General features: G+C 43.8%; 2 protein-coding genes across 8 annotated transcripts in view; one reads left to right on the top strand and one right to left on the bottom strand.

Annotated features, from left to right (window-relative positions):
* SBF1 (SET binding factor 1) overlaps positions 1 to 4,409 on the top strand; it is a 224,205-nt gene extending 219,796 nt beyond the window's left edge. For all 7 annotated transcript variants that reach the window (XM_033957864.1, XM_033957863.1, XM_033957861.1 and 4 more), the window contains one exon: positions 924 to 4,409. In XM_033957864.1, the coding sequence (XP_033813755.1) occupies positions 924 to 1,022 (99 nt within the window). In that variant the 3' untranslated portion in view covers positions 1,023 to 4,409. The remainder of the gene's footprint in view (positions 1 to 923) is intronic.
* Positions 4,410 to 9,643: 5,234 nt separating this feature from the next.
* PPP6R2 (protein phosphatase 6 regulatory subunit 2) overlaps positions 9,644 to 12,387 on the bottom strand; it is a 182,375-nt gene continuing 179,631 nt past the window's right edge. The window contains exon 27 of the transcript XR_004540605.1: positions 9,644 to 10,358. The gene's annotated coding sequence lies outside the window, so the exon portion shown is untranslated. The remainder of the gene's footprint in view (positions 10,359 to 12,387) is intronic.

Below are 12,387 nucleotides of genomic sequence, written 5' to 3'. Positions count from 1 at the left end.
TCACCAAGGCACAGATGAGTGACAGAAATCAACCCTTCACTGCTCTGCTCTTAGGTCTTCTTGCCTAGCCTTCACTATACAGGGGAGGAAATCAACAAGTCTGAGGGAATGAATGGGGTGGAACTAGGGGAAAGATGGTGGTGGGCCCAAAGGGAAGGGATTTAGTGGGAGATGGGAAGATGGAACAAGTAGGAAGGGAAACAGGATACATCAGTTAATTCTATATTTATTAAAATTGCCTAAATTTCTTTTTTTTCAAACTCAACTGATTAGCGATATATCCTATGAAGTTGCTTAAAATTTAAACCAGATGTGTGAGGTTTTACTGGTAACCTGTTCTTAACCAATCAGAAAGCAGGATTTTTTTTTCCTACTCATTCTGTAACAAAAATTATGAAATGGTATAAAGTTGACACATTACTTTTCTATATGAACTAAAGAATCAGCTCACCATTGGTCAAACCTCTGGTTGCCAAATGCTCATAACACCATCCTTTACCCCAGCAGAACATTACAGATCAAATGCTTTCTGGAGCATCCAAGCTAACAGGTATCACCACTTCTTTCATATGGCTTCCCAGTTGGAGACATGCGAGTACCCTGGCATGGGTGTGGGATGCTCTTCCCGAGCCCTGCAGAGGTCCAAGTCTTTTACTTTGGTGCACAATAATTGCCAAACTCAGTTTGTATGTAGTAATTTTGACCTCCAGGATAAGAGATACTAATGTTGGTAAATTATTGCTTCATCTCTCTGATGATGTTATAAAGCATTAACTGCCAGGAATTGATCTCCTTGTCCCTCATTCAATGTAAGCTGTGGGAAGCAGGGACTGATTGGTGCTTAATTGTCTGTTTTCCTCATCCTTGTCTTGAGTTTCTTGTTTTCCTGCACTCTTAATTGTATCCGGCTTCTCTGTCCACAGCTGAAGACAACAAAGCGAGTTTATAACTTCTGTGCCCAGGATGTTCTGCATGCTCAGCAATGGATTGACCGGATCCAAGGCTGCCTATCGGATGCATGATTTTTGCACCTGCTGGAGGCTGCTGATTACTTTCTTAGGAGCATGGGGAAAAGGACACCCCATTCCCTCTCCAGTGACACAAAGCAAGTCAGCAATGAAATGTTTGGTATCAGACTGATGCAGGAGGAGGAAGAGCACCGATCTTCTGTGATGGGATAAGGAAGCGCCTATCTGTTACACTGTAGAAGTCTCAGAGGCTGGTGCATTTCTGTGCTGGCCCACTAGATTGTCTGGATTTTCTGTAAGCTTCAGCCTCCCTAACCCTGCTCATGTCCTGGGACTGTTTTTTTCCCTGTGAGTCATAATTTGCATCTTCCAAGCTCTGTTGTCCTCCCATGCTTCAGTGCTGCGGTAAGGACTTCGCCACTGCAAAGGCTGAAGGTGGCATCAGCCGAGCTGGGCCAGAGCAGAAGATTTTAGAAAGGTTATGTATTGTGCAGATATTTCCAGTTTATAACCACTGTGGGTGCAGCTCCAACTGCCTGCCCTTACCCCAATGCTCTAGGCCACTTTGTCAGCACTAGCCCTTGGAGTAACTCCTCTATCCAATGACATTTAGCCTCTTGATTTTAGAGGCAGAGGAGGGCTGCCAATAAACACCCCTCCTATATGTGGTAATAAGACCTTTACAGGAGGAGGAGGAGAGGGGGTGAACTTTAACTTATGTGAGAATGAGAAGCTTATTTTTTAGATTTATTTGCGTGATCTGTGAGAGACACTTGCAGAACTTATGAAAGGGACCGTCTTGTTTAACTATTACCGCCTAACGTTGTTTACAGTATGCAGCCGGGGTGGCTACCAGCAGCCATGATTGGGGAGAAGGGAATTTCCCTCTACTCCTTGCTCCAGATCACTAAAGCAACCAGGCCAACCCTGTGGGGCTGGGAGGGGTAGCTTCTTTTTGGCGATATTGCTTGGTAGGACTAAATGAGCATTGTATAGAGCTGTCACTTTATTCCCCTCCCTTGGGAGGTTTTTGAAGTGCTGCCATTGCTGCCCCAATTGTGTTCTGTGGTAGGCTTGCCCCGGCTGTTGGGGGGGGGGAGGGGAATTCCGTCTATTAGCAGTATTGCTGTTCTGTGGAGCTCATAGTCTATTTTTTATATAAACTTGTATATACTGTTATTGTGTAGCATGGGGGGGAGGGGGAGAGAGCATCAATAGGAATGACTTGGGAAGGGCACTAGAATAACATTTGAAAGACAGCAGCGTTTCCAGAGGGAGGTTAAGCACTGCGTTTAAGGGTTATCGACCACCAGTTTCTTACTTTCCACATAAATCGAAAAAGGGGTGCGGTGACTTCTGCACTCAGGGCACAAATTGAACCGTCTTAGCGGTGGTCTCATGGGGCTGAGCATTAAAAATGTTTGCAACCCCTTTCTTGCCAGCATTGCTTAGAGGCCGAAGAAATGAAAAAAGATCCCCCCTTGAAGGCAGTGAATTTGTACAGTATTGTAAAAACTGGGCTGACCAAGTTCCCTGTGGTATGGAAGGCTTGCAGAAGAGAAGGTTGCTTCTCATGATCTCCGAGTCCTGGGGTAAAGTGTGCCTCTCGCCAAACTGTCATAGGAGCATCAAAGAGGCCTGTGAGATGAGATAGAAGGGAAAAAAAATACACTAGTTCACCTATCAATGCTTGCAGCTGGGGAACCTAGAGAAATGTGGAAGACTGTTGGGAGTTCACCCACCTCCTGGAAACACTCCTGGTCCCTCTTAGCACTACTGTTACATGATGCTAACTGAACAAATACATTGCCCAACGCCATTGCCAGAAATGTATTGCTTTCCAATCTCATAGGAGTACTGTAGGGAAGAACCTTGTTTATGATGTAAAAAGAACACAAGTGCTTGACTTGATCTTTTCCAAGAGCACAGCCCTTTGCTTTTGTTATGTGAACCATTGATTCCAAAGATATGTCAGGTGCATTAATTTCCAGCGCACACGCCACACTCTGCCTTCCACGCCAGGGAAACGTAATGTCAGCGTAGACATTAACCGCTGAACATACACTTTATAAGTTACACGCAAGAGAGATCACACAGCTCTTTCCGTACCCCTCAAGACAGTTTCAATTTCAACCCATGAACAGCAGGGAGGGTGGAAGAGGAGATGGCGCTCCTCTCTCCCACATCCCTCCAGTGGACAGAGACTGCTTTCTGACGTGTACATGGATCCCGGACTCTTGGGCTGGAACGTGTCAAAGCTTTCCCTCATGTCAGATTTGGATGGAAGGTTCCCCCCTTCCTTCTATTGGACTGTGAATTTTGCACCTCTATTGCAGAATGTCATGGCAGCTGTTTGAATTGTGACCTCCGCCCCCCCCCCATGTTGCCATGACAACTGTGACCTGTATTAACGTTCTACTGTCTTGTTTTTAAAGAGCTAAATATTTTATTTCAGTATAAAATGTTTTGTACATAATCCTAATTACCTGGGCTTTTTGTCCCCATGTATATTATTAATTATAAGAAGATCCCTTTGCTGTGGCCATAGTTGGTGTAACATGAAAGGTGTTTTGGTTTTTTTTTTTTTGTTTTTTTTAACTTACCCAAACAGTTGTAGATTCTTGAAATTCTTGTACATTGTGTCAAATATACAAGTCAATGTCTTGTGCCTAGAGAGAAAAAAACAACAACACACAAATTATATAAAGAGAAAATAACAAACTGGTGTTTATTAACAATAAAATTTCACAGCTGTAAATCTGAAGTGTATCTGTCACATCAGAAGTTGGTGTGAAGGAAAGCTTGTTCTTGTCCTGTCATTCTCCAAAAGTGATGCCTTTTGCCAGGTTTGGTGCCTAGTGGTGGCCGTCTGAATTGTTCAGGCATCATTCAGCTATTTGGGTTCCTCTATTACTGCATTGTCCATCAGGTAACTAGCCTGCCCGCTTCACAGCATATGTTCTGTTTGACCCTGCTTCTTAAGCGTCCCTCCAGACCGGCGCAGAAACGGATGGCTTTACGCTCCTCTGCCAGCAGGTGGAGACTGAGACATTGATGTCTGGTTACAGTATAAGCGGGCTGTACAGTCTCTATTACACTAGGTCTTTTCTCAGTCTCCAATAGGTGGAGGGGTAATTTGTGCAGTCTGTGCTGAGGTTTCTTTGGACCTAGTTAGGGAATTTTTTTCCTTTCTCTTTTGCTGTCCAGACAGAGCTTTTTTTTTTTTTTGGGGGGGGGATGACCCTCTTGGGGGGTCCTGCTCTTGCAAGGGTCAAGTGCCTCCCCCCCATTTCCCATGTTTGGAGGAGCCTCAACTGTACGCCTGGCAACCTGTCCGGCACAGACTACAGTTTAGAGTGCCTTGTGGGGCCTGCTCTCTTGTGACAGCTGGTTAGCTGTGAGAAGTTAAAAAAGAAAAAAAAAAAAAAAAGACACACAAAATAAACAAGAGCATAAAGTGATTCAGAGGCCACTGTTTTTTCTGTATGGCATGTGTGGGTTTTTGGCAAATTCAGTATGAGCGCCAAGCGGTGGATGCAGCTGGCGGGTTCAAGAAATGTTCTGGCTGCGTTGAGGAGGACCTGGCTTTGAGTGTTGGCATGTTAGGCTCCCCCTTCACACATACACCGCTCATCAGCGGGAGGCGCTGGTGACGCCTGCCAAGTTTCCAAGTTTATTTAAAATTTGATAAACCACCTAATCAAGATTTGCCAGGGTTTCCTCGGCTACTAGCAGTTTGGCAGAATCAGGGTTTTGGATCGCCAGGGAGGCTGGGGATTCCCTTGTTGCTGCGGCTGGGGCTGCTAGCGGTGTTTCTGTAATGACAGGGTTGAGTTTGGTTTCAGTGCCACGTTTGATTTAAAGTGACAGTTTAGCAATAGCGCTTCGCTCAGTTTTGGTGGGAAGTGTGTCCGTTTTGCCCATGTCTTAGACAGGAACAGGTCTTAAATATGTTTTCTACTCCTCCTATGATTTCTAGATTGCCGCCGGGGTTGTTTAGCTCTGATTTTATTTTGGCTATATGCAAGGCTTATTTATGGGCAAGTGGGGTTCCTGCTTGGGTTCCAGGGCTTGCAAGGTCCCTTCCACGGCCACCCCCATTCAGTCTCATGCTACAGCTGCCTGATTCAGAGAAAAATATTTTGATTCGATTCACCCTGTTGAATCGCTTTTTCGATTTGATTCTATTCACTTTCAATGACACAGCTTTTTAAGTTTAAACATTTTATTTAACCAAGGCAATATCATGTCAAAAATAGGAACATCCAAACTATAACATAGCTTTAAAATTAGTTAGAAACATGGATTAAATGAATTACATTTTCCAGTTCTTATTTAGAAATACAGTGGAACCTTGGTTTACGAGCATAATTCGTTCCAGAAGCATGCTCGTAAACCAAATTGCTCGTATATCAAAGCAAGTTTCCCCATAGGAAGTAAGGGAAACTGCTTTGATTGGTTCCACCTCCTCCCCCCCCCTCCACGAGGCTACCGGCGCTGCTCCATTCTCCCCCCCCCCTTTGAGGAATCCGACGCTGTTCCAAACCCCTCCCCGCGATCCAGCTTCCCCCCCCCCCCCCGCGAACCGGCATCCCCCCCGCTCGTGTTGCCCCCTCCCGAGCAGTCAATGACACCCTTTACCCGACTTGGCACCAGTGCCGGTGCCCGAAGATCCTCCCTCTTCTGGCGCGGCTGGGCGGTGCGTCGGAGATCCTCCTTCTTCTGGGCTGGGCTGGCTTTGAGCATTTGCGTATGCTCAAAGCCTTCTGGTCTCGCTCTCTCCGAGATTGAGAGCGAGACCAGAAGGCTTTGAGCATGCGCAAATGCTCAAAGCCAGCCCAGCCCAGACCAGAAGAAGGAGGATCTCCAACGCACCGCCCAGCCCAGGCCGCGCCAGAAGAGGGAGGATCTTCGGGCACCGGCACTGGTGCCAAGTCGGGTAAAGGGTGTCATTGACTGCTCGGGGGGAGGGGGGGCACTCGTACAGTTTGCGACTGTTTTTGCTTGTCTTGCAAAACACTCGCAAACTGGTGCACTCGTAAACCGAGGTACCACTGTATTAGTTTGTCAGCTTTGGGTGGCTTCAGACAACTCCGCCGAGCAGAGAATAGTCTTTCTGAAGGAACAGAAGTTGCTGGCGAACATAGAAATGTCTGAGCAAGCTGGCTCAGTAAAGGTAACTTCTCTTGTCTGTCATGCCAGTATGTAAATACATCACCACCAGTTTCCAAGGGTTCTTCAAGTTTATAGCATGCAAGCTCTGCATTTCATCTGAGGCTGATTTCACCATCATTGTCTGACATCGATGGAAGTCTACCTTTAACTATTTCCCAAAAGCTGTGCTTGTGTCGCCAACAAGGTAAATCTGTATCCTGCGTGTGAAGTTGTTCAGGTACCACAGGAGTGACTTCTGGCACAGTTAGTGTTGCTGGTGGGACGCTCGGTGTTATATCTGTTACCTCACCATATGTAGACTTGAATCTTGGGTCCAGAAAACTGCTTAATCTGTAAGAGTTATTATACAAAATGTCTTGACATATTGCAATAAACTTCTTCAGTTCGTCTGTGAAGGAACTGATCTTGACATTTCTTGACTCGCTATCATCACTACAGCCCTCTTCCTCGTCAGCTCTTATATCTGATTTGCTTGCGTCATTGCTAGACTCGCCAATGGAATTTATCAGGTGTTCAAACATTGGATGAACAACAGACACAGTAACATATTGCTCACCAGATGCAACTGTACTTCAAAAACTTCCAATATATCACCAAGCTTGCTAAATTTATTTATGTAATTTTCTATATTATTCTTCCAGGTGAGCTCAGAATGGTTTACATGAATTTATTCAGGTATTCAAGCATTTTTCCCTGTTTGTCCCAGCGGGCTCACAATTTATTTAATGTACCTGGGGCAAAGGGGGGGGGGGGGGGGGAGAATTAAGTGACTTACCCAAGGTCACAAGGAGCAGCGTGGGTTTGAACCCACAACCTCAGGCTGCTGAGGCTGTAGCTTTTAATCACTGTGCCACACTCTTTGTGGCTTTACTGTTACAAACAGTGTAGCCACTGAGGTCAATATATGAAAATGGTAAATCATTCTAAACATGAAAATATCTAAAGTGGAATGAAGTTGCACTGGAATGCTATTATAAGATTGAGTGTTTATTTATTCTCATGTTCTAAGTAAGATGAATATAAGAGTGTGTAGCACTTGTCTTTGGACTGTTTTACTGTTACATAAACAAGCTGCTAGGTTTCTATAATTCAATCACACTTTATAACATGAGGCAAGTACTGTTCCATCTAGTCTTTATGTCACCAATGAGTTTCTTTACAGGCATTTCCAAAGTCTCTTGAGCTGTCTTCAAACTTTCTGTGAGTATTATACTATGTTGAAATGTAACAATATCACGGAATTTGTAAATGGCATCTGTGATAGCTTGCTGAGACTGTAGTCCCTCTTTGACACACAGCTGAAATGTATGTCCAAAGCAGTTGTAGTGGACTATGCAGACACATTTTCAAATAAGTTTGTCCACTGCTTTTTTCATTGAGGCGGCATTATCGGTCACAACAGCAAAAACCTTGCCTTCTAGCTTCCACGTTTTCATAGCATTTTCAACTGTATCATCAATATTACAGTGGGGCCAAACAACCTGTGCTCAAGTTCCTGATAAATCATGAGGCAAGCTAGCTGCAAGAGAAATGGATCCCCAGCTCCAAATCCGTGAGTGCAAACTGGCTAGTCAGATCGACTAAAGCAGGGGTGTCGAAGTCGGTCCTCGAGGGCCGGAATCCAGTCGGGTTTTCTGGATTTCCCCAATGAATATGCATTGAAAGCAGTGCATGCAAATAGATCTCATGCAGATTCATTGGGGAAATCCTGAAAACCCGACTGGATTCTGGCCCTCGAGGACCGACTTTGACACCTGTGGACTAAAGGGTATCTGCATCCTCTCCCAGGCAGAGCTTCCCCAAATAATGGAGGGAAAAAATCCCCAAAATAATAAAATTGAGCAGAAAGACACCTCAATTCGCTTGCAAAAGGAAAAACTGACAGTGGCAGTCCAGCCCAGTGGGGAAGGAGGCAGAGTTGAAAGATGTAGATGACATCCTTCTGCAATCAATTTGCTAAATCACCTAGAGTCCAGATTCCTATATCCTTGAACCAGAATAGACATTTAAATTAAAACTGCATGTTAATCATGATTAATTAGTCACATGCAGCACATCTTCTGACTCCCTCCCGCCCCTTCCTCTACTGTGATTGGTCCAGCATCTCTCCATCTCCTCCTGGACCTAACCACAGCTTTCTCTCTCTCAGATCCCCTACACCCGGCGTAGGGAACTCCAGTCCTTGAGAGCCGTATTCCAGTTGGGTTTTCAGGATTTCCCCAATGAATATGCATTGAAAGCAGTGCATGCAAATAGATCGCATGCATATTCATTGGAGAAATCCTGAAAACCTGACTGGAATACAGCTCTCCAGGACTGGAGTTCCCTACCCCTGCCCTATACCAAGGCTGCCCAAGTTCAGTCCTTGAGATCTACTGGCAGGCCAGGTTTTCTGGATATCCACAATGAATATGCATATGAGAGAGATTTGCCTGCACTGCCTTCTTGGTATGCAAATCTCTCATATGCATGTTCATTGTGGTTATACAAAAAACCTGGCCTACCAGTAGATCTTGAGAACTGGACTTGGGCAGCCCTAACCATCTTCCACCTCGATAGGGATCTCCCATCTGAGGAAAGGCTGAATAAATTGCAGCTGTACTCACTCGAGGAATGTAGAGAGAGGAGACATTTAAATATATCACAGGCCGTATCGAGGTGGAAGATGATATCTTCTTTCTTAAAGGACCATCGGCCACAAGAGGGCATCTGCTAAAAATCAGAGGAGGGAAATTTCATGGCGACACCAGGAAGTATTTCTTCACCGAAAGGGTGGTTGATCATTGGAACGAACTTCCACTACAGGTGATTCAGGCAACCAGCGTGCCAGATTTTAAAAGTAAATGGGATACACATTTGGGATCTCTAGAGGGGTAAAGTCGAGGGGGTGGGTCATTAGAGTGGGCAGATTTGATGGGCTATGGCCCTTTTCTGCCGTCATGTTTCTATGTGTTCCTTTGCAGTCAGTCTTCAGCCCTGCAGTGCCAACAGCAGCTGTACTCAAAGGCTGCCTACAGCATGTACCAAATCTTTTCTTCTGAGCAACATCCTGTTATCAGAAGGGCAGATTACAGGCAGCCTTTGAGTATAGCTTCCACTGGGCTGAAGAGTGGCTGCAAAGGTATACTGGGTGTGAGGACCTGAAAAGGGAGGAAGAAATGGTGGACCATGGGTGGGGGGGAATTAAGAAAGCTACTGTACTGTGCACCAGGACTACAGAGAGATGCCACCAATGGAGAGAACTGGAGGGAGAAGGAGAAAGACACAAAGATGGTTAGGAGAGTGTGGCATAATGATTAGAACTACAGCCTCAGCATCCTGAGGTTGTGAGTTCAAACTCCATGTTGCTCCTTGTGACCCTGGGCAAGTCACTTAATCCTTCACTATTCCAGGTACATTAGATTAGACTTAGCCCACCGGGACAGATAGGGAAAATGCTAAGAGTGCCTAATTTGTAACCTGTTCTGAGCTCCTTTGGGAGGATGGGCTAAAAAACTAACTAAATAAAAATGGACCTTAGGTGAAGGAAAGAAAGGGGGTCAGGAGAAATAGGGTCCCCCACTTTGGATTCAGGCATCCTCCAAAGCTGCAGTACCTGTTCAGTGACTGGTGGGGGTAGCTGAAGCCCCATCAGCCAAAGAAATCTGCCAGAGTCAACTCGTCTTCCTCATAATACCACAGGAGTGAAGAGGTCAGCCCCCAACTCTTGCATTCCTCAACGATGAAGAAAACAGCTTTGGCAATGGCTTCAGCATCCGCACCAGCAAAGGTCCAATACTTAATGTGGGGATGATAGAGTGGAAATGCATACATGGGATAAATCAATCAAGCAGGAGGTTTAGGATGACAAGATAATCTTCAGCAAAGTTGGAGCTAGCAGGCTACCTAATATTTTGGGCTCTATTGCTGTTGATGGAATAGAATGATGCAACAGATACTCAACCACTAAACCAAACTAGTAATACTACTGTATTCAGAAGCAGCCAAAAAAGGATGAGTGAAGGAAGCCCGAGAGAGAGAGGGGAACTTCCACCCAGTGAAAACATGAAAGTATCATCTGTCCACTGCCCAGGACTGAAGAGAATTCTGTACAATAGCAATGAGCAAGACTCAAAACTCATCTAGAACTTCCACAACGAAGGCTTTGTTGAAATATCCACTTGAAGGGGAGAAAGTGTCTGGTTGTTCTGCTGGTGAGACTGTCAGTAGAACAACCTGCAGTGAGAAAGCAGAGAGTAAAAATATCAGCCAAAAATGACATACCATCAGCTGGTATCTGAACAAAAGCAGTACAGGAAATATCCACAGTTTAGGACTGCTCCTACACATCATTGGACAGCCACACTTTTAAGAGTAAGGACAGAGGTACACCCACTCAAAACTGTTTTCCTATTTTATTAATAGTTTGAATTTTACAGCCTAAAATTGACAACAATTAAAGAGATGCAAACTTTTTACAAAAGGAAAAAAAGATTAAAATAAGGGAAAATAAAATCCACCAGCATCAGTTTTTACAATATAAAATGCTCTGTTTGGGAGAAGACAAAAACATCTGGCATATTAACCAGGGGGAGGGGGGAACACATGATGCATGAAATTAAAAGAAAAACCAAGGAAGGACAGCAATATGATTATATATACCACACATACACACAGTATCTAGCAAGCTTTCACACCACTGTATATTTGTCATTCTACTTTCTACAAAAATGCAATTTAAAATGCAAAAAAAGGGAGCTTATTCACTCTTTCAACATAAAGTAAATAATTATAGTACTGTATAAAGAATAAGAAACCTAAAGTCTTGATTATACAAGTCTTCACACATAGTGCTCCAGGAGATAAAAATTTGCTACCATTGTGAAGTAGAAACAGCTTGGCTCCAATTAGCCAGCATCTTGATTAGTCTGCAACTCTAAAACCAGCAGCATGAATTAAGGAAACTGCTAAGAAACATAATTCTGGTCCCTAACACTACTTCAAAAGAACTATAGTACTCGCTCTAAGAGACTGGGAAATATAGTATAGAGAATGACATGGTGACCGAATTTGTCACCGTCCCCATTCGCGTGGTAACTGCTGGAAACTATCTTGTGCCATTCTTTAGTGTCTATCTCAACCTCAGTCCTACACCAGCAATCTTCAATGCAAGGCTTGAGGGTCAGTGGCTGGGCCCATACATACTCTGATTCTTCCTTCTCTCCTTAAGAATGACATGGAAGTGGGAGGGGGTGGGGGTTATATCTTTTTGTTGTATGATATGGTAGATTTTCAAGTGATATTGTATTCTAATTGTTTGATATTACTGTACACTTGTGAATTATAAAATGAATAAAGAATAAAAAAAAAAAAAAAAAAAAAAAAAAAAAGAATGACATGGGGATTGTTTCCCATGGTTATCCACAGGGACAGGGACAAATTCTGTCCCTACAGTATGTTGTTGACTGTTCAACAGTTTCAAGATTGGCTGAAGTTATAGTGTTTGCACACAAACACAAAGGCAACTCCACATACATCTGGGAAGGTGATTTTCTGGTCTTTTCAGCAATATAGCTTGCAAAAAACAAAGCACATTACCTTGTTAACACAATTGCTATGGTTAAAAGCATGATACTGGCAGCATTATATTGTGGGGAGGCTTGCGAAAATCTAGAGAAAGATGGAAGATGCAATGAAGAGACAGTTCCTGAAGGAAAACCTGTTCTAGTATGCCTGGAACTCAGAAGAAAATTCACCTTTTCGCAGAACAATGGCCCAGGCAGAAAGCAAAGTAACATTGCAGTGATTCAGCAAGAAGAAAGTAAAAGTCTGAGTGACTGTGAACGATTGCTGCAAAAACGGCAAAAAAAATTTAAAAAAAAAGCTTCCACCAAATAAGAGTTAAGGGGTGTGAAGACATACAGTCAAGACTTTTTGGTTTCTTTGAATTACATTTTTGAATATTTTGATGTTTGTTCTTGCACATCAAACGTGTAGAGTATGATATGTAGATCAGTGAAACAAATTCTTACATTAATGCATTTAGAATTGTATTTTTTTCAGACAGCAAAATGCTAAAAAATGCACAAAAGTGTGAACACTGTTGCAAGGCACTGTATAGGTAAGGTACACACACACAAAAAAAATACCCATACATTGCTTATAAAGACTCAGGTTCAACAATTAAGAACAAATGGTACTGTAAGAGATGACCCGTTCCAGGATGTGCATGTTGAATCCCTACCTCTCTGACTCCTTACAGGGT

The sequence above is a fragment of the Geotrypetes seraphini genome, chromosome 9 (genome assembly GCF_902459505.1).
Source record: "Geotrypetes seraphini chromosome 9, aGeoSer1.1, whole genome shotgun sequence".
NCBI lineage: Eukaryota > Metazoa > Chordata > Amphibia > Gymnophiona > Dermophiidae > Geotrypetes > Geotrypetes seraphini.
This window is presented reverse-complemented; position numbering and strand designations above follow the sequence as displayed.